We start from the raw sequence: 21,099 nt of genomic DNA, 5'->3' as shown, positions 1-21,099 counted from the left end.
TTTCAGAGATTGTATTTGCTATCAGTCAGTTTGTGATGTGATCCGTGGCTGCTGAACAGCAATCACCCTGCTTTTATAGCAACCAGCTATGTGATCAGTGCCCACACACACACACCTCAACATCCAGCTGACCAATAGGAACTCTACACACTTTCAAATACAATTCAAATGGCCCTTTGTCACCTTTGACTTTGTTCTTCAAGATGCTTTCCTCCAAAAATCTAATTCTACTGTGACACTACATGTTTTTTATATTTGTTGAAAACAAGTGAGAGACATACATTGTGTAATTTGGTGATATGCAACTTGGCGAAATATCATAACAACAGTTAGTGGAAACCTTTTGGGGCTGCATTCAAAGTCACAATATTCAAATGTGCTTATTTAGGAAACAAAGTCAGCAAATTATCTCTTATTCAGATAAATATTCCTGTTTAATAGAAAGACTATGAGGTCAGTTGGAATTTGGGAAAACTCTTCCTTTCTCTCTAATTGGGAAACTAATTGCATCTTTTTGAGAATGTCTAATTTCTTTCTGAATAAATTATTTTAAAAAACAGTTGGACTCTTTAATAGCTCCATTATTGTGGGGGGCATAAGGCCCATAGAATTAGCAGAAAACATCTTTTAAAACATAAATTGGTAGGAGTGACTGGCTAAAAAGGAAACAGGAAGACTGCTTCCCATTCTCCAAGTGTGCAATCCAGTTAACTCCCACTACTACTAATAAGTGAGGTTTTAACAACAGCTCGATCATAGTCTAGTATGGAGCTTGAAACAGAGTTAATCTTAGTTCAATCTTAACCCTGTATCCCTAGCATTACCCACTGCTAAAACCCCCCACCAAATTTGGTTGTAGTGTTTTTCAGTAGATTGCCATATTGATGATATTTGCATTAATGGGGTCTTTGCTTCTTTCAAGCAGTTACAAAGGAAATAGGGATTGCAAAGTAACAGCTTTTCCCTGCTACCTGCAGGTAACGTCAGGTATTAATTAATTTTGAGAATATAATAGAGAGTATCATGTAGAAAAATATGTTAAAATCCCACCTGACCCTCTTTTGTCAGCAGGCGCCTCCTCTTCTGCTAAGCGGGAAAATTACTTTGGAGAGTGTATTCCAGACAACATTTGGGAGAACTGCCTTGAAAACATACAAGAACGCTTGCCATTGTCTCATTCAGTTTAAGTTCATTCCCAGGCTTCATTGCATTGTCAGGGGATGTAGCTCAGTGGTAGAGCGCATGCTTTGCATGTATGAGGTCCTGGGTTCAATCCCCAGCATCTCCAGGTTTTTATACCATCAAGCCTCTGAGCTACAGCTCAAAACTTCTGCTGCATTTCCTGGAGGAACCCACCCGAGGGATTAATAAAGTTTCATGTAATCGAATCTACTCCGAGTTGGTGTATAATATATATCGAAATGTGTCACCTCTGCTAATCTGCTCCAGAGTTTTGGACCATCCCAAAAAATCAAGCCTTCGTTGGCTGAGATATGTACCCTCATGTATGAGGTCACTAAAACACTGTTTAGACCAGAACCTTTTTTTTGATCACTCATGGTGTTTCTGAGACGTTCAGAAACGTTTTCTGTCATATTCTCTCTTAGCAGTCAATAAATAAATACATAATAAATAGACTGCCCACTCAACCTGACAAATACACCCTATCTAAAAAAGATAAAACACGCTGGGGACGACAAGGGATGTATCTGGAAAGACTGCTGAGTGAGTGAGATTCTACATTGGACTTATTTGTGGATGTGAGAGGGATTTTTTTAGTCTGTCACTCTGTGTTAGCCCTGTGATCGATTGGTAATTTTATTTTCTTTCTTTTCTGCCTCCATATTAATCTTTACCTAAAGTTTTCATAAAATATAGGCGTCTCTAATAAAGGATCAGACCAACTACAAGAAAAACCATGACAATAAAAGTGGCCTGATCTCTTTTGCTCCTCATGTAAGTAAATGGGAATTGTAAAAATACAAATTTTAAGTAAACACACAAAGTGCACCCAAATGCAGCCATGCGTGCTGGAGTAAAAGGCTCTGTTGCTCTTTGTTTCAAAGCCCTAAAGAGATTTTCTGCATTCAAATCCAGCCAGTCTCTGTGCTTAGATGGCAAATTAGGGTTAGGTAAATGTCTGAATTTGAATCTTATTCAATGTGACAGGCTACTGACCTCTGTCTCTTTCACGAGTGTTAGTTATTGGTCCAAATGACTGAAGTGCAGAAGAAGATATTAATGAAATAATAAATGAAGATATCAGCAGAAGGCAAAAGAGCAAAGGACTTTCAAACTGGATCTGTTAAAATAAAACGGTGCCTTGGTGTGGCCAGCCATTCTGAAATATTTAACTGACTCAGGATAATGAGCCAAACATGTGAAGGGAAAATCCACCAATTATCATCATAAAGCTTCATAATTCACAATGCAAGGCCATATCAAACTTAGTTTTATATCTAACGTATCTTCTTAGGTTTTTCTTGGCCTGGATTCTACAAAAACCATGGTTATAGAATGAATTTATGATATATTGATTAGGAGTTAGAGCACCTAAGCTGCTCCTCTAATAACTAATGACCCAGCATTACATAGTGACCCACATAGTGAATCAAACAGCACAGTATGGAAAAAAAATCAGTAAAGTGCACTCAGCTTTTATTTTTAACATCAGTATGTCTCATGAAAAGTGTGAGCTGGGGGACACCAAGATATTTGTAAAGAAATATACAAATATATTTAATGTATGAAAAAATTAAACAGCAAAGTAGAATGCATAGACAGCAAATAACCACATTCACACAAAGCATAAAGAGTGATACACCCTGTGTGGTAAAAACTAATAGCAACTCTGCTCTGTGCTGTCTTTATGGAAAAAGCAACATATAAACATAGAGGCTCCCTTCATTCAATAAGCTCCAGTACATCAAAGTCTGCAGTGTACTTTTAATTTATTAGCATATGCAAATGATGTTGACTAAGAGTTTTTATTCACAGTCATTCTTTGATGATCAGCTTTTCCTCAGAGTAAGTGCTTCCCTCAAGTGGACAAACTGAAAGTACAGGTATCTAACCTACTGTTAAAAGCATATGCAGTTCCTCCATTAGTGAGCAGCTCATCGTCAGGCTGAAAGCCTTCAAAAGCAGGCATAAAAGTGTAAAACATACTGTCATAATGGAGCAGAGAGAGAAAAATGTCAGTGCCATTTAGCAAAACATGGCACCGACTGGCTACAGTGCACCATCATTTCCATGTTTTGCACTTCATTTCATTCGTTTTCCTTCCACCTGCGGCTGAGATGAAAACATGTTTACAGATTCAAAATCAATAGGTGATACTAAATTACTCATCATCACAATTTCAAGTTCAAGTGGCTTGTGTGTTTATTATAATTAGATTTTAATGATCATGTGATTGTAATGACTGTTTTTTTTCTTTTCTATAATTAGCATCACTTGTTAAAAAAAATCACATCATCCATTCAATAAGTAATCAGAATTGGTACAGGTGAGTTTTGTGATGTTGCACTACATAAATTTAGAATTATAATATTTCCAAAATAAAAGTGCTCTAAAATTTTACAAAATACCAGTGTTATTTATCAAGCTAAGAGAACAACTTATTTAGATGTAAATGAGCTCATTGCTCTTTGTCTGCCTGATTTTACTTGTTATCTACACACACACATACACTAATTTTAAGTAAGTAAGCAAGATTTGTTTGGCCTGTGGTCACGAATAATTTAACGCAGGAGAAGAAATTATTCAAAGCATCTAAAGCGAATAGATCAAACAGATTGTCTCTTCATATCTATACACTTTCAGCTTCTCTTCCTCTTTTTAACCAACAGAACAAAGGACTAAAGTATTGATTTGAAACATCTGCAACAGTATTATCTCCAGACCTTGGCTGAGTCCAGCTCTCACTTTAGTTAGCCTGGTTAAAAAATAGAAACGGTTGCAGTATCTATTATCAGTCTGTCACATCTTGCAAAGTCTTGATTTTATTTCTTCTTTTATTCCTTTGATACAATAGTGGTCATATCATCTTCAGTTTCTTCCCCACCTAAAAGCACAGACACGTTGTATATTAACTGTCAGTCTATTTATTCTTCTCAGTCATTTGTTGTGCTGATAAATGTAATCATTACTCACCGAAGCATTCCTCGAAGGACTCAGATTTGACCAGGAAGGTGTATAACAAAGCTGCCACTAACAGGACTCCAAAGAATCCCCCAATGATACAGCCAATGAGAAGGACATTGGTTGCACCAGTATCTAGGCATAAAGTAAAAATAAAAACAACATGAGTGCAAAACAGGACACCGGCATGTAAAGGAAACTTTACATGCTGTCTCAACTATGCAGGCTTTTCGTGGTCTCTGCAGATTGAGGCAGCCTTGTTGCATCGTGTTTAAGAGAGGTCTGACCTTCCAGAGGGCATCATTCTTTTTCACCTTATCAGAGGCATCAAGATCACTATATCTAAGATTATAACCAGTGTATCTGGATCCTATTGTATTCAAGTCATGCCATGAACATAGATATGATGAAGAAGGCTTTCAGTTTTAAGGCATTGTTCAGAGATGAACACCTCCCTGTAGTTTGTGTGCTCAGAAATGTTCATAAATCTCGATGCCCATTTATGGATGACCTGGATCATGTAACCAGAGCAACCCTAGTCTCGGTGGTTGCGGGCAACGATATCCTGTTTTCATGTTTCATGTTAAAAATAGATTCAGCCTAGTTTTAGTATGGTAGAAACCTGAATTAATTGCGAATACAATATTTACATAAATCAACACTAATCAAAGTAAATACTTTAGAAATCAGAATTGTACCTGATTATGTAATCTATGTGTGTCTGTATGTGTGTGTGTGTTTGTGTGAATTTAACTGAAAAGGCTGAAAAGACGCATTGCTTATTACACTTTCACTTTGTCACAAGGTGCGTCCTGCTTTGAGGTAGGTAAAACTATATGCTCTCTATGTGTGGCCCTCCTCTTTTCTGCCTCACTCAGCCCTCTACTTCCTGGAGAGATTGAAAATGAACACTGACAAAAAGACCCTGAATACAAAGCTAAAGGGTTAAAATGACTGTAAATTAATGAAATGCTGCTAAATTGAAGTTAATATTGAAGAAACAATTTGAGTTTTAGTGGTAGAGGCACAATATATGCAAAAAAAAATGATCACTTAAACTTGTTGCCATAAAATGTGGAAGCTGCATTGTCCATTGTCTGCGGACAGTCACTAGAAAGCCCAGGATGTCCTCTTGACAGTACAGCAGGACTCAATAGACTGCATAAATCTTTTTGGACACAATGGTCTCAGACTTGTGAGGACAAGAATTGACAGAGTAATGTTGAGGTCCTACAATTTAGAGAGAAAACCCAAGAGTCAGATGATCCCCTTTGAGAAAGAACTAGGAGATGGTGGGGAGGAAGGACCCCCTTTTAACGGTAAGAAACCTCCAGCAGGAAACACTCAAAGAGGGGCAATCATCTGTCCATCAGATTAAACTGCAGCTACTCAAAGGTACAAATAATGAACACTGACAAAAGGACACCTGAACCCAAGAGACTACTGGATTGAATTAAACTGAAGACATGCAATTGTTGTATCATGGTTCACCAAATCACATCAAATAAAAACAACGTTAGGCAATGCACTTAGTTTTACTGTATTTCAATACTTCACCATAAACATGCAGGACAGCAGAGAGCGCTTTTGGGTTACTCAGCTGCTGACAAACTACTCTTGTGCCGTTGTTGGGGAAGGCAGTTCCCAGGAGAGTCCACACAGCAAGCGACTCTCCATTCTTCATTTCACAACTTCCATAGAGAGCCTGAGGACGGGGACAGAAGAGAGAACGGAGACGGAATAAGGGATTCAAAAGTGCTTCAAAAGAAGGCGTTTTCACAGGGTCATGTCGACACAATCTTAACACACGTAAGATGATAACAATATGAAAAGTTCCTGGGTCGTTTGATGGGGATGAGTTTAAAATGTACTAAAATGCAAACATGTTAAACTCATGATTGAATATCCTGTTCATTTCGTGAGAGATGTGCATGAAGCGTCTTTTAAAAACATCTGAAATGCACATTCAGCCGCTTGCAGTGAAAAAAACAAATATGTAGACACGCTTAGAAAATAAGCACAGTTCTCTTTGAAGGCTGCTGTAACTTTATTGTAAATGTGACTTGGTTCCACTTTGGTTTCTTAGAAAAGCTTTGTCATCCTGGTTCCTCGATGTGCACATCCTGTTTCTCCTTCTTCAGAAAGACTCCTTGTAACATGTAATCTAATAGCAGCTGTTTCCTCACAGAAAAAAAGAACAAGTCAGAAAACAACTGAATACAGAGTCACATGGTCACTCCCCCCTCCCTTCTCTCACCTGGGGGATGTCTTCCACATGGCCACCTGGGCAGGTGAGGCTGTAGTTGTGATTACTCCCGTACAAGGTGAACGTGAGGTTCGGATGCGCTTCGGGCACGCCACAGTGAAACACTGCAGACTCTCCCACACCCACTGAGATGTTAGATGGTTGTGTGCTGTACTTGAGAGCGTCAGTGCTCGGAGCTTTGGTGGTGGTGCTAGCAGTACTCAAAGTTGTGTTTTGAGCTGTAGCAGTGATTGGGTGATCAATGCATGCGTGTGTGTGTGTGACAGAGAGAGAAGGAAGAAAAATGATCAGGTAAAAAGTCAAAAATTGCAATTTAACAAATGCACTGCTAACCTAAATATATTAGTAATTTACATTTGGTAAAACTAAAGAGTTTTTAGTAAAAAAAATTGTTATAGAAAGTAAATAACATCAAAGTTATTTCACAAAATAAATACAAAACAAATATCCACCCACAGAGTCACACCTCTTCTCCTAAATGTATAACTAGCCTAATGACCGGAGTGAATTGGATGGAAAGATTTGCAACAACGGAATGAGGAAGCGTGAGAGAGGAATGTCTCAGTGACTGCAAAGTATATTTTGGAAGTCATGGATGTGGTTGGTTTACCTGAGGAAGGTGTGCTGATCTGGAGCACAGTCAGAAACAAGCACATCAGAGAAAGTGCCCTTCTGCTCCTCATTTCTCCATCCATTTTCTTCTTCACTCTAGTTCCAGTCAGTAATCTGCAAACAACAAAAACTTTGTAAAACTTAAAAGAAGTTTGGTGAATGCAAAACCAGGTTACACGGGTGCCTGTGTGTGGGAGTGTGTAGATAACCAGTTATTTATGCAACAATTCTTTTCATGTCTTGATGCATTCTCAATCATCCAGGAAAGTAAATCTCCAAAAATTGAATCTGTTCATCTGGACGTAGCGTTTTGTGGGAGAAACGTTTAAGTCACTCATCAAAGTGACTTCTTCAGTCTCAGCTGACTGCAGGTTTCCCAAACCTTATAAACAGTACATCTGCATAATGACTGAAACCAGCCCACTGAAGGAACAATGGGCTGTGGGGTCAGTTCCTTAATCATAACCTGACATGACCTCACAGCCCATTGTTCCTTCAGTGGGCTGGTTTCAGTCATTATGCAAATGTACTGTTTATAAGGTTTGGGGAAACCTGCAGTCAGCTGAGACTGAAGAAGTCACTTGGATGAGTGACGAAACGTTTCTCTCACTAAACGCTACGTCCAGATGAACAGATTCAACTTTTGGAAATTCTTTTCATGGGTGTAGTGCAGCTGTAGATGAACACTGTTCTAGAATTAGATATAGCAAATTGAGAGTGTTGACAACAACATAATTTTAAAAATACTATAAATTAAACGCACACACAAACTTAAATGCTGCTCTATGTCACCTGAGCAAATGACATACTTTTTTTCATTTTAGAAAACATAAGAATTTCAAATGAAATTACTTACAATGACCAAAAAAGGAACTGGAATTTCCCAGTCAGCTCTACAGAAAGCTTCCTTATTTGAAGATTGTTTGACAGCGCTTCTTTAAAAAGAATATCCTATTTATTGCACAGATGCGGTCCTAAGACGCAGAGACACTGAAGACCAGCCGCTGTGACGAACATCTGCGCCCACTGTCCATAACAGTGTCACTGTCTGCACACTGCTTACGCTTCGCTGCTTTACTTCTTTCTGCCTCATCCGCTCACTTCAGAAGTTCAGGACAACAGGGCACTTTTAGGAATGTGGAAGACTTCCTTATGTGCAAGGTGGATTGATGAAAACAAGTAACAAACAGGTTATGCAGGCCCAGCCTGAACCAATTATAGCTGGGGCAAACGTCAGACACACACACACACACACACACACACACACACACACACACACACACACACACACACACACACACAAACAAATGTGTTAAACCTGTCTTCTTTGTTCTCCCTCCAATCAGTGATGCTTCTCTTTGAATGGTTTAAAAAAGGCACAAAGGACAAAGTTCATGGTAAATGATCGTGACCTGCCAGAAATGCCTTGCTTCTTTTTGAGGGTTTTCTTCATTTTTACGTTTTGGTGTTTGGCCGGATGGAAAAAATAAAGGAGGCACATTTGTTTTCAAAGTTGTCATATTTACATTACAAAGTGAGGGTAATAACAGAAATGGAAGTTGAACTAATGAACCACAAGTTCCTCATCTGCCAGCTTTTAAAAAAAATCTTTAAAAAAAAAAAGTGAATAATTAGTTATAAATAAATGATTATTTACTGTAACTTATTTATGAATTGGTTTCACAATCTTATTAAATTAGTTTAAGGCCAAAATAAAACCGTTCTGTCTTCTGTTTTGTTGTTTTTTCACATGACTTTAAATTGTTATATTGTTTGGTGATGAGTCATAATGGAGGATGGGTGAGAGACCTCTGAGCCCTCCCTCTGTCTACATCTCGAGTTCATGCGGAGGTCTGAATGCGACTCTACAGAGCAGAAAGCAGAAATGTGTAGCTGTGGTCTACTGTATCAGCTGTAACCTCAAGATTTCAAAGCTGTTGTGGAAATATTGCAAATTGTATTGATGTGGAGATGATGATCGCAGTGCTGCTGCTCCTGACTGTGAAGTCAGGTAAGAAGATTCTTTATCAACTGAATTTTAAGATAATATACAAGCTTGGATTGGAATAAACCTTCTTTTGATTGCAATTCTAGGCTTTTTTTTTTTAAAGTATACTTAGTAATTAGTAATTCTGTTATGTCTACACTGCATGGGGCTGCTTTTACTTTCTAAGAGCCAAAGAGTGAATGTGGAACATGAGGAGAGAAAATAACACAGTTGTTAAGCTGACTGTACCTGCTGATGCATCAGACAGGAATAAATAAACAGATGAGACAATAAGTAAAGATATTATTCTTAAAGCAGGTACTTTCCAAGATTCAAATTTTTACAACCCAACCATCTTTTTTTTTCTTCAAAGTTTCACTTTGATGTTTTAGTCTTTCAGTTGCTAACGTGTAGCAGAGGAAGAGTTAAATGCTGTTTCAGGGTGTGTGATTTTCAGTGACTGCAGACACTCAAATACAAAAACATACTCAGTGGGATTTTAAGAAAACTTTATCAACCTCTTTGAAAGTTAAAAGGCGACAAATGAGCAAGAAAAAACATTGATGAGGATGAGAACAGCAATATTATTCTCCTTACATTTTATCAGAATTGATTGTAACCCATCATATATGAAAAGCTTGGTATAGAGCTGCCAGAAGAATATTATCTGATAGAAATTAGACAGTCACGTCCCAAAAAGGAAACACACCCAACCAATACTTTGTCTTGCAGCTTCTTAGCTGTTACCATGGTTTCAAAAATGAACATTTTTTTGAGGAAATGCATATCGGCTATTGGGTTAAAGGAACATACTTACTTTTCTACTCTGTACTCGAAACACGTACCCAGTTTCCACTGTGGAAGTTCACGTGCACATTTGAGTATTTGCATTACACGCACTGCTGGCAATCATGTAATCGGGTGATTTCCCCAGATTAACGGACTTTTTAAGTATCTGTCAGGTCAATGTTCGGTTATTTGTTTCAGTCTAAAAACCAACACAAAATTATTACAAGAAAAAGCTGCAGTTAGTGGAGGCTGAAAAAGTGTGAACAGCAGAGTGACCTTCGCCTTCTTGTTGTTGCCTTGTTTTGACAACTTCACTTCCTCGTTTTTTTTTGTAAAAAGTAAAAAAAACACTGTTCAGCAGTTTAATTCAATTTCCCCTTTATGTCTTGTCTTTGAATTCTACATAATGAGAAAAGAAACTAACAAAATATGTTCTGTCGTTTTCATCACCTGTCAGCAGGAACTCTGAGCGCTGCTTGGTCCGTGACATTTGAAAACCCAGATCTTTGTGCTGTAAAGGGATCATCTGTGACTTTTAGGTGCATATACAACTACACAGATGGGGAAACTGTTAGAAAGACTGGATGGTACAAGGGACATTTAAAAAATGACGTCTGGAAACGGGTTGAGCTTTCAGACCTTCCGTCTTATCACCATCGTTATGAATATCTCGGCGACGAGCAGCACAACTGTAGCCTGGCAGTTCATGACCTGCAGGTTAATGACACAGGATATTACTACTTCCACTTTGGCACGGATACGATAGGATGGCGTAGTAAAAGTTCTGTGTGTCTGACCGTCTCAGGTAAAGTGATTTTACATTAAACGATACTCTCCAGACTTAATGTTTCCAGCTTCTTCTTCTTTTTAAAAAAATATTTCTGTTTATTGAACTGACCCACATCCAGAGGTGAGAGCCACAGTGCAGCCGGAGAGAGTGAGAGCTGGAGAAAAGGTGACTCTTAAATGTGTAACATCGTGCCAAAACGGAAGCACAGTCTGGTTCAAAGATGGACATCCAATGACAAAAACATTGTTGTGGGCGCAGGCAGAAGACACTGGGAAATATTCATGTACTGTCAAGGGGCATGAGTCAGTGCAGTCACACCCTGTTGCTCTGGATGTTCAGTGTAAGTAGATGAAGATAATATTGGTTGTTGCAAGCTGAGTTTTTACTCATACAAGACAAAGTGCAAACAGTGACTTTGTTTAAGGCAGATTCTCCACTGAACGTGTCTGCTGAGGTGAGTCAGGCTGGCCTCCTGTCAGTGGGCAGCAATGTGAATCTGACCTGCAACAGTGCCGCTAACCCTGAAGCAGACAACTACACCTGGTACAGCTCCAGCTCCAGGCTTCAGGTGGCCTCAGGCCAGGTGCTGTCTCTTCCCTCTTTGGAGGTGTCCCACAGTGGAGTGTATCTCTGCCGGGCCGGGAACAGTGTCGGAGAAAGCAACTCGACGGCGGTCCTGCTGGAAGTGGGAGAAACAAAGAGTGAGTCTGTCAGGCGAGTGGGCATAACCTATTGTTCGAATGATGCAAATTAGTAGTAGATATTTCATAAAATTCTTTGCAGAGGAAACTGTGCATCCTTGCTAGGTTCATTTGTCATTTTCTCCTAATTTTCTTAACAGTTAATCGTGTTATCCTTCTTGTTGGTATTGGAGTCAAAGTGGTTTTGATGCTTTTCCTTACACTGATTATTATCTGGGTTCGGTAAGTGAAGTCATACCAACTACTCATAATTTAGCAGCAGCTGGATGATTTTGAATGTTTTTGTGCTGTGTTTGCAAACTTCTCTTGTTTCCTTGTTGAAGGAAGGGGTGGTGTCATCCTGCTGGGGACAGTGAGGTGAGAAGGACGACACGTCGGACTCGGGTCTGTTTGAAAACAATTATAACCGTCTCTCACAAAACGTCTAATGTTGTCCTTTTATGTTTCAGATGGACAGCCATGATTATGAAAACATGAAAATGCGAAATGGGTAAAAATAACCCAGAAAACAAGAACCCACACATACTATTACCATTTGCTAAATGTTGTCAGTACAAAGGCAGTAGACTTTAAAGCAAGTTTTAGAGATAGGAGACATTTTATGAGAGTTTGAACTTATTTAAGAGATCAGAGGTCTAAAGTAATATGATATTTAGAAAATCCATATACAGCAAGTAAAATTAGTATTGAATATAATATAATATGTAACTATTGAATACGTCACCAATTCAGTAAGTAAATATACTTCCAAAGGTGCTATTGTCACTAAACCCATCAAATCCACACGTTATGTAATATTTTGTACAAAAGCCTTTGTTGGTGATGACAACTTCAAAATGCCTCCTATATAAAGAGAAACTAGTCGCATGCATTGCTCAGGTGTAATTTTGTCCCATTCTTCCACACAAGCAGTCCTGATGGTTCACTAGAGCCCTTCTGTGAACTCTGACCTTTAGTTCTTTCCATAGATTTTCACTTGGATTCAGGTCAGCTGATTGGCTGGATCATTTTAGCAGCTTTATTTTCTTCCTCTGAAACCAACTGAGGGTTTCCTAGGCTGTGTGTTGAAACGTCCACCCTCGTTTCATCTTCATCATCCTGGCAGCAGATACATTTTTTCATTCATCCGTCCTTCAGTTATATTAAGCATGTTGGTATAGTGTTGTTGGGGTGATATATGTAGTGCCTTTTAATCTCCAAACATGGTGTGTATTATGGCATCTAAAGAGTTTTTCAATTTTGTCTCCTATGACCAGACTGTATTCTCCAAGTATTTCACAGGCTTGTCTAAATGTTCTTTATTAAACTTTAAATGTGTTTCAGCACGGGTTTTCTTCAACAGTGGAGCTTGTGTGGTGAGCGTTGAAACACTTGGAACTGCTGTTTTTTCCACGTCTTTCAGTAGCTCTCCACATGTGCTCCATGGCTGTTGGACAACTCTTCTGATAATTCTTTTTATTCCTTTTACTGAAATCTTGCAGGGAGCGCCTGATCATGGCCGGTTTAAGGTGAAATGATGTCCTTTCCACTTCCAGATTTCAGCCCCAACGGTGCTCACTGGAACCCTCAGTAGTTTAGAAATCCTTCCATAACCAAAGCCGTCAGTATGTTTTGCAACAATAAGGCTGCAAAAGTCGCGAGAGAGCTCACTGGTTTTACCATCATGAGATGTTTCTTGTTTCACACCTGGGTAGTAACACACCTTTTTATAGGCCACCAGTTGGGACTGAACCAGCTGATATTAATTTGCACTAAGTGGCAGCATTGCTTTCTAATTGCTGATAGTTTTCCTCTGCTGCTGTGACTTTCCACATCTTTTTGCATCTCTCTTTCTTCCTGTGTTCAATATTTTTTCACTGTGTCGTTTCTCATTATTACACCTAATGGACATCTGTGGTTTGCTTTCTTTGCATGTGTGGATTGGATGGGTTTTTACTGACATCTGGTGAGAATTTCATGCCAATAGCACCTTTAGAAACATATTTACTCAGAAAATTGGTGACATGATGAATACTTATTTTACCTGCTGAATCAGCCCTTATATGTTGTCAATAAAAACAATGGCATTTAGAAATGTAGTTGTAAATAGCTCTATATAGCGTTAGTCACTTTTACCTTGGAGGAGAGGTCAGCAGTCATGTGACATGAAATTTGAAATCTTCATACAGTACTTTCTATATGTTGCCAATATGCACCACACTGGCAGGAATTATAGTCTCTAAGTTATAAGGATTTTTATCTTTGTCCAATAAATGATTAACTTGACCTAGAAGACCTTGGTGGATGTAAGCCAAATTTGAATGGATGGTTAAGATGACCTCACTCTGGAATCAATTCAGATTTTTAGCTGTCAGACAGAATGACACGCACAGAAAACATAACAGGGTTATACAGAAAGAAAGAAGAAGAAGCTGAGCTGCAAGGTTGCCTTCGTTAATACTGGGTCATTGTTCAATGTAACAGCGAAGCGGAGGAAGAAAATATAAATGATGTAAATGATATAAATGATGTTTAATTCAGCAATTGAGGCCCACAAGCCTAGGTGTGAATAGGAATTCTCCTGGGTGAAATTGAGAGGTCATGTGATCAGTTTAAATCTTCCTTCACACCAGTGTGTTATGTTAGCCACATTGTTGATGCGTGGACATATGACTTTCATTGGTTACAACAGTTTCTGCTCCCCCTTCAGTTTACAATAAGCATATGCATTCTCTTCTGCTCACAGGTCACATGACACTGTGGCTGGAACTGTTAAGGTTAATATTATAAAATGTTCAGTGTTAAGTGTAACAGAAGCTTGGATAAATATTGGCTGCCATATAACTATATAAAGACTATTTTTGTAAAGCTTGTTGCCTTTTCATCTGCTTCTGACTCTTCTTTTTTTTAATTATTATTTTTTTATTTTGAACTTCAGTTTGACTTTTAAAAAGGTCCAAAGTTTTGGTCTCACTGCAGTTTGCTGGATGCTTTTCAGAATAAATTTCAGCTCGTCAGCATTTAATGAAATTATGAGTTGACGCTGACAACACAATACAAGCTCTACAGATCACATGAAAACGTCAAATAGCTGCAAAAATGTGTAATAAATGCAACTTATTACAGCTAAGGGTCACATGTGCAAAACCGTCTCTTTGGATAGTTGTTAATGAAACACTTTATTGTTTATTGAAATAACTTTACACGTCACATCTCACTTTAATATGGCAAATCAAACAAAAGCAAAATCCTAAAATAGTGCACTTTTTAGATGACTGTCCTGGTGTTAGAGTCACTGTCCTCTTGGTTTTCATCCTCTCCCACTTCTCCTCATGCTCTGCTCAGTATCTGCTGAAGCCTTATCGCTCTCAGGAGTTTACTCAAAGCCACACAAACAGGATCCAGTTGGACTTGCCAGCAGCACTTAATTGGGTTATCATCTTCACTGTCATCATCACTGGCAGGCCTTCAGTAATAACTTCTTCAATGTTTTCTACTTCTGGACATTGCTTGTACAGGACCCGGTGCACTTTGTGCTGTGTGGTTACAGTCCTGTGTGAGGAAGTGTTAGCGAGATCTCCGGATGTCGCCTGAAGTCGACTTATGCAATGAACCATGGAGGATATTTCAATTCACATCTGTTACTGCAACACTCCAACAAACAGAAGCGAATAACATAAAATAATAAAATACAAATACAAATAAAATAAACTTAAAAACAGTAATAAATAAATTTGAGGTCATGGGAAGGGGTGACATTTGTTTCCTATCTTCTTTGTTTTAGAATAAAGCCTTTTCTTAGAGATGCATCACTTTATTCCCAACTGCATTACTAGACTTAATCCTAAAGAAGAAATGCATTTAAACTAATGGAACACAAGCGGGTGAAATACATTCTGACGGTGCTCCATTTGTTCCCTTCTTTCTGAAAATGAAACAAAAGCTCAGGTCAGTGCTTTGAAATCTGCCGCATCCTGCTTGCTTGAATGAACATTGATGTTTATCACATGAGCTGCACACGCTCGCAGCTGGTGGGAACTGGTGTCATAATTTGATTACCACCTTAGATTTCAGCCATAGTGTAATAATCAATTAAAGTTAATGTGATGTGGTCTTACTTTGGGGTAAGTGATGTTAGTAACCACACAGGAGGAGCTGAAGAAAAATATTAGCCGTGTGTGTGTGAGAGAGAGAGAAATGTACAGAGGTCTGTTGTTGGTGCATGTACTGCACTGTGGGTAAGACTCTAGGTAGAATAAAGCCTGATTTCACTGACTCTTTAAGGTTCTGACGCGGTTGCAGTGAGCACGTATGACTGACGTCTGGCTGACTTCTGTTTCCTGAAAGCAAAAAGAACACAAAATTTTAAGAATAAAGACATTGTCATTGTAAAAAAGTCACTTTTCTTGTTATATAATGAATTGAATTCATTAATTTATTCTTTCAGTCATATTTAAACCTACTGTTTAAGTAATAACTAATTTGGTCCCTTAAGTGATCGAAGTCAGTAACCAATGAATCTACCTCAGAGATTTAACTAAACTAAACTAGACTTCTAAAAAGGTATTTGATATATGAAACTAAAACTAACAGCAATCATTACATATTGTATATTCAAACTTCAGGCCATAACATTTTTATGCATTGGTGACGGCTCAGCAGAAAATATTTAAAAAAAAAATATGATTATTTAAGATCAAAGAGACCCAAGTCTTGAAAATGAAAATATGCACTTATTTAACTAAATCATTTTCAGTGTTGTAGTTACAGTAATATGTAGAAACATCGGTATTTTGTTATTTTGTGAAACAGCAACCGACTGATATTTTTGTTGTTGTGGTGCAATTTATCATATTAGCTCAATCCAGCATGAAAGTCGAATGAAAATGGCATTTTCTTCATTTTTGTGACTAAGAATTACAGATTAAAAAGTATTCTACATGCTTTATTTTGTAGTATTGTGAAAATCAGCTACACACCATTGAGAAGTCATAGTTGTCTTTTGCAATGTGAAGTTGTTTTAAATTAATATGTGCTCAAATATGGGACTTTGCTGGAGCGTTGTATTATTTTTTTTTCATATTTTAATGAGCCAGTACTCAGAATTTTTTATGTATCCATCCTAAATTACGGATGCTTATTTATGTTGAGGGTAAGAAATATTTCAGTGTTTTATCCTTAATAGTCTTTGAGATATTCATGTTGAAACATTGCCTCAGATTTCAATGTGAGGAAAAAAAGGTTTGAAAGTGAGGCAATGAACCATTTTCAAAAAAATATATCTTGAAAACTATCTGATATATGAAATTAAAATTTCACAGGACTCCTTATATAGATTCAAACTGATGGTTGAGCAGAAATCTTGTGCTGATTTGAGATGGAATGACCCAAGATAATTGATTTATTTATCCTTTTGGTCATATTTAAACCTAACCTTTAAGTAATAACTCGTTTGCTTAAATGATTCACACCAGTAACCAATGACTCTACCTGAAGCAATGACCACTCTCATTTGATTTTAATGAAATTATTTTACACATATTGTGCACCAGCCCAGCTAAAGGGACTGAAGTGAATTATGATGAAAGTGACTGGTTGTAAAACAAACCAAACATACCACCTTATGACACAGATGGCTATGACTACAATAGCCAGAAGGATTCCAATGAACACTCCAGCAATCACCCCTTTTCTTTTTCCAGAGAGGGGTGGGATCACAGCTGCAGTAGACAACAAAATACACATTAGTAACACTTTATGTTTGAAAAAACTGGATATAATGATATTGTGTTGGTAAAGTTTGCGCTGCTGTTATATAGTAAGAGCTGCCTCTTCATACACCTACCTCTGGAGCCTCTGAGCATTATACTGGAAGTCTGAGATCCATGTCTGTTTCGTGCCACACAGCAGTGCTGCCCAGATTCCTTGGTGGTGATGTTGGCACTGCTGGATGTCTGGCTGCTTCCTGTGGGTGTAGCTACGGTTCGTCTGCCTTGATGAAAGCTTTTGTCTGCGTCACTGAGACATGCTGCACCCTGGTACCAGATGTACGTGTGCACGGGCGGGTTAGCATCACTGCTGCAGGTCAGAATCATGGGGAGGTCGTAATCTAGCTGTCCAGCAGGTGACACTGAGACGGTTGTGTTTCGAGGAGCGTCTAGACAGGAGAAAGTACGTTAAAGATGAGTTAAATCTTCAAGTGAGTTTGATTCAATTCAAATCAGTTTTATTTATATAACACCAAATCACAACAACAGTTGCCTCAAGGCGCTTTTTATTGTAAGGTAAAGGCCCTACAATAATACAGAGGAAACAGAGGAAATAAAAGCACTGTAAGAACACTGCATGTTTCCTTGTTACAAGAGGTTAACCCAGGCTTAATGCGGAAGTTTCTTACTTTCACAATTTCTCTAGAGTCTGAGTTAAAATGCTTTGTCAGCAGCACATATTTTAAGCTTGATTTTGATTTTGTTTCTGCTCTTTGGAGTTCTGTGTGTCAAAACAAGCTTAATAAATAAACAGGTGAATGACCTTGTGTATAAATGTTGATCTGATTTTTACATTTATAACAAAAGCTTGACTTACACTGCACATCAACTGGTAGTATGGTTGAGTTATGCACTTTGGCTCCAGTTTGCATCTGACAGTAGTAGCTGCCAGAGTCATCTGATGTAACTTTACTAATATTCCACACCTGTCCAGTGTGTGTTACGCTGTCACTTGTGCTCTTGTACCAAATCACATTGGCCTGTGGCTCTGCAGGGCTGCAGCAGGCCAAACGTAAGGTTGCACCCTCTGTGATGCCCCTGGATGGACTTGCTAAGGCTGTGACTGCACTGGGGGAGTCTGAAGAAAAAAACAAAACAGAAACAGACAAAGGACATATGTGGTGAGATTATTATTTCATATATTCAAATGGAAAAGATAATCGTGATTTACAAAAAGCTAAAAGTCTACAACTTTTAGCTTTCTGCAGAGCAAAGAATTATCCTAACAGTTAACTAGTTCATTTTTGTTAATGAGGACAGTATTCAAGGAACAAGCTCTGAAGCTGAAAAACAAATCCAAAGTAGAAAAAAACAGTTCCTATAATGACAACTGGAGGTTGACTCTAAAAGTGAGTCAGTCTCCAGAGGTGCACATATAAAAATGCGCAATTTTAGAGCAGAAGGAAGTACACTTACAGCCTGGTGTCTGTAGTCTTTAGGTACCCGTCCAACAATGCAACAACCAAAATACCACATTTGAGTCTAAAAAAAGTTGTTGGAAGCCAATGGGTGGAATGATTTATATACCATTTGTACATGCCTATTTTCTATTTAAATGTAGGTGGAAACTACTATGAATGCTTTCTATTCCTTTGTTTTTTGGGGCCATATCACTATTACATGTGATATTATGTATGTACTGTGGGAGGCCTCTCCTTTAATTTCTTTATAGAACCACAGTTTTAGACCAGCAGTTTTAAAGGACAGGACTCTGATGTTCTCACATGCATGCACAACCAGACATGCTATACCAAGACATAGAGCTGAAAGGCTCGGATTAAAGCACACACGCAGGGAATGTGTTTTAATTTAATGCTAAACACTATTATTCCACAATGTCTTAACATAGTTATATAGCTATTTGCTGTCATTTCTCACACCAGCTTTATTTAAGACAGACAAACTCAACTCGATTGCCTCTCAACAGGTTATAATATCTTTTTCTCCCAAGCTCTGCAAATATTAGCCCGTCTTTAATGTTTAGCTCTAAGAGTAATTTGCCTACAACCTCAAAAGCATCAAAGGTTATGAAACAGAGTCTTACGTCAAGATTATTTGAGCCCAACAAGTCGTCAGTTTCACTTCAGCTTCTCATAAATAGCACAAAATGTCAGACAAAGGGATGCACAAAGGAAACTGTTACTGAATATTGCAATGGTGCTAGAAAACACAACAAGCTTTGCTAAGCAGTCATTTAAGAAATACAGGAGAGTAAACTGTAAACGCTGGCTTTAGGCTTGGCTTTAGGTTATTGGACAGTAAATGCTGATCTCTGAATGCTCTGTATTGTGTTTCTAACAACAGGGAATCACACTCAGAGCCACTCATCAAGAAAACAAAATAAGAAACAGAGCAAACAGAGATATATTCTGTGACAAGGAAGTTAAGCAACTTACAGAAAAGTTGACCAACACATAGCAAAAGACAGAGAAAGACAGACAAAGCCACAACGCACGCAGGAAATAATAAGAAGGGATGTGATCTGTCTGTAATGGTTTGCCAGGTCATACTGATGTGACTCATCCAGGCTATAAAATGATTATGACAACAGGACGAAACTCATAAAAATAGATATAAAATAATGTATCTTTTCTTGCGTACTTTGCAAATCTATAAAAGCTTTTGAATGATGGGGGAACGATGCGTTTGCTGATTGCACAGTATCATTGTTAGCGATGAGAATGATATTTTTACTCATTTAAGGTTCACACCTGCCACCAGGAGCTGTACGCCGGCCTGCTCTGGCATCTTCTCTGTGGAGTGGTTGGTGATGAGGTAAAACACGTAGGTCCCGCTGTCTGACTGCCTTAGATCAGTAATCCTCAGAGAGCAGACCTTGCTTCCTGGTCCTCCCAGGTACTGCACCCTGTTCTGGTAGGATGGATCTGGGAAGATGTGATCACTGTGGTACACGTATCTGACACAGTCAGAGGGACAAGCAGACAGACTTAGACACCTGTGCTCTTTATTTACACCCTCGTGTGCGTTTCTGTGACTTCAACACATCATTATTACCTTGCTGTAATACACCGGCTGTCTTCAAGGCACCACATCTCAGACAAAACCATGTACTTTTGTCCTCCTTCACCTCCTCCACCCTAACAGATACACAGAGCTTTTTTAATCAGTGAATACAGTAAAGTGGAATATTTTCCATTTGACTGTATCTGTTCAAACCACACCCGAACATCACCTGTAAGCTTAGCATAAGAACTAATTTTGGCTAGTTTTTATCAAAGAACTGACACTTGTTTTTATTCTAACTGCAGTTTTTAGCTCTTCATGCACAGCATAACTGCTAACAATGCCTTCTTTATTGAAATACCTGAGCAGAGGGCCTCCCCTCTCCCCTGGTTTCATTGGAGGTCTGTGGGTAGTCATAGGAACACGGGATTTCTATGGAAGAACCAATCACAGCACAGATGGGACCAGAGGGGAGATGAACTGACCAGTCACCAGCAAGAATACCTGGAATACCAACAAAAAAATCCTAAATTCTAACCATCACTGTCCTTGCGTGAAGCTCGGATCCCAGCATGACTGCTGCAGCGCTTTTATATATGTACCTACCTTTCAGAGAGAGTGTGACCAAGAGCCAGCAGCTCTGAGCCATGCCTCCATCCATCTTCTGCCTTCTTTGCTGTCTGTTTAGCTGTGGTGCTCGGATCCTCCCAACTACAGTCATCTACTAGCCTTCTTTGGCTTCACTCTCACCCTGTCTAACAAGGCGTCCACTTCTACTGTTTTGGTAATTCAGTGCATGTAGTTCTATGTGTAAGTCAAATGTTCCAGGTTCCCTTTTATTCTATCTGCAACGAGGAACTAGGACCGTGACTAGGCTTTCATGTCAGTAAAGAGAACTTGGTGTGTGTTTGTGTGTGAGAGCGAGGGTGCCGGCTGGTGGATACTGCATGCGTCTGCTGACTCAGTGACAGTGAGGTCAACGTGTTCAATATAATATACAAAATAACAGCTGACAGTGTTTGTCTCAGTGAGGCTGTGTTTATATGTCGGTGTGTTGAGCTGCGGCAGGTCTGTAGGGGTCCCGAGAGAGCCCTCGCGCT

The 21,099-nt window shown here is 38.8% G+C and overlaps 3 protein-coding genes and 1 non-coding gene across 8 annotated transcripts; 2 read left to right on the top strand and 2 right to left on the bottom strand.

Moving 5' to 3' along the window:
- Positions 1 to 1,216: 1,216 nt before the first annotated feature.
- trnaa-ugc lies at positions 1,217 to 1,288 on the top strand. Its single transcript has one exon. It is a non-coding gene; the product is annotated as a tRNA-Ala (tRNA).
- Positions 1,289 to 2,641: 1,353 nt separating this feature from the next.
- On the bottom strand, positions 2,642 to 8,533 carry LOC116314976. Its single transcript, XM_039619030.1, has 6 exons — positions 7,878 to 8,533; positions 7,020 to 7,135; positions 6,401 to 6,627; positions 5,701 to 5,848; positions 4,156 to 4,278; positions 2,642 to 4,066 (listed from the first exon to the last, which is right to left on the bottom strand). Exons 2-6 carry the CDS (start codon positions 7,102 to 7,104, stop codon positions 4,017 to 4,019), a joined length of 633 nt encoding a protein of 210 aa, XP_039474964.1. The 5' UTR covers positions 7,105 to 7,135; positions 7,878 to 8,533; the 3' UTR covers positions 2,642 to 4,016.
- Positions 8,534 to 8,745: 212 nt separating this feature from the next.
- Positions 8,746 to 14,129, top strand: LOC116314958 (B-cell receptor CD22-like). Of its 3 annotated transcripts, XM_039619081.1 has the most exons (8): positions 8,746 to 9,032; positions 10,255 to 10,602; positions 10,706 to 10,752; positions 10,846 to 10,927; positions 11,016 to 11,288; positions 11,429 to 11,510; positions 11,612 to 11,645; positions 11,738 to 14,129. In XM_039619081.1, the coding sequence occupies exons 1-8, from the start codon at positions 8,993 to 8,995 to the stop codon at positions 11,780 to 11,782; spliced, it is 951 nt and encodes a 316-aa protein (XP_039475015.1). In that variant the 5' UTR covers positions 8,746 to 8,992; the 3' UTR covers positions 11,783 to 14,129. The 3 variants fall into 3 exon arrangements, with proteins under 3 accessions (XP_039475015.1, XP_039475014.1, XP_031588969.2); XM_039619080.1 differs by having other exon boundaries at positions 8,750 to 9,032; positions 10,258 to 10,602; positions 10,706 to 10,927; XM_031733109.2 differs by having other exon boundaries at positions 8,750 to 9,032; positions 10,706 to 10,927.
- Positions 14,130 to 14,427: 298 nt separating this feature from the next.
- LOC116314931 (lachesin-like) lies at positions 14,428 to 20,854 on the bottom strand. 3 transcript variants are annotated; one of them, XM_031733085.2, is made up of 9 exons: positions 20,606 to 20,854; positions 20,361 to 20,503; positions 20,051 to 20,133; positions 19,747 to 19,952; positions 17,853 to 18,113; positions 17,113 to 17,424; positions 16,885 to 16,987; positions 15,544 to 15,607; positions 14,428 to 15,192 (listed from the first exon to the last, which is right to left on the bottom strand). In XM_031733085.2, exons 1-8 carry the CDS (start codon positions 20,718 to 20,720, stop codon positions 15,547 to 15,549), a joined length of 1,284 nt encoding a protein of 427 aa, XP_031588945.2. In that variant the 5' UTR covers positions 20,721 to 20,854; the 3' UTR covers positions 14,428 to 15,192; positions 15,544 to 15,546. The 3 variants fall into 3 exon arrangements, with proteins under 3 accessions (XP_031588945.2, XP_039475224.1, XP_031588944.2); XM_039619290.1 differs by having other exon boundaries at positions 16,888 to 16,987; positions 20,606 to 20,848; XM_031733084.2 differs by having other exon boundaries at positions 14,428 to 15,607; positions 20,606 to 20,747.
- Between the last annotated feature and the right edge of the window lie 245 nt (positions 20,855 to 21,099).

Source organism: Oreochromis aureus, linkage group 11 (genome assembly GCF_013358895.1).
Source record: "Oreochromis aureus strain Israel breed Guangdong linkage group 11, ZZ_aureus, whole genome shotgun sequence".
Lineage (NCBI taxonomy): Eukaryota > Metazoa > Chordata > Actinopteri > Cichliformes > Cichlidae > Oreochromis > Oreochromis aureus.
The sequence above is the reverse complement of the archived record's forward strand: the minus strand, read 5'-3'. Positions and strand labels throughout refer to the sequence as shown.

Excerpts from the sequence above, each read along its gene's own strand:
- LOC116314976 (XM_039619030.1), bottom strand. The coding sequence starts at position 7,104 with ATGGATGGAGAAATGAGGAGCAGAAGGGCACTTTCTCTGATGTGCTTG. Across the intron at positions 6,628-7,019 it reads GATCAGCACACCTTCCTCAG|CTCAAAACACAACTTTGAGT; the intron begins GTAAACCAACCA and ends TCACTGCTACAG. Across the intron at positions 5,849-6,400 it reads ATGTGGAAGACATCCCCCAG|GCTCTCTATGGAAGTTGTGA; the intron begins GTGAGAGAAGGG and ends CCCCGTCCTCAG.
- LOC116314958 (XM_031733109.2), top strand. The coding sequence starts at position 8,993 with ATGATGATCGCAGTGCTGCTGCTCCTGACTGTGAAGTCAG. Across the intron at positions 9,033-10,254 it reads GCTCCTGACTGTGAAGTCAG|CAGGAACTCTGAGCGCTGCT; the intron begins GTAAGAAGATTC and ends ATCACCTGTCAG. Across the intron at positions 10,603-10,705 it reads TGTGTGTCTGACCGTCTCAG|AGGTGAGAGCCACAGTGCAG; the intron begins GTAAAGTGATTT and ends ACCCACATCCAG.
- LOC116314931 (XM_031733085.2), bottom strand. The coding sequence starts at position 20,720 with ATGACTGTAGTTGGGAGGATCCGAGCACCACAGCTAAACAGACAGCAA. Across the intron at positions 20,504-20,605 it reads GGTCACACTCTCTCTGAAAG|GTATTCTTGCTGGTGACTGG; the intron begins GTAGGTACATAT and ends TTGGTATTCCAG. Across the intron at positions 18,114-19,746 it reads CGTACAGCTCCTGGTGGCAG|ACTCCCCCAGTGCAGTCACA; the intron begins GTGTGAACCTTA and ends TTTTTTCTTCAG.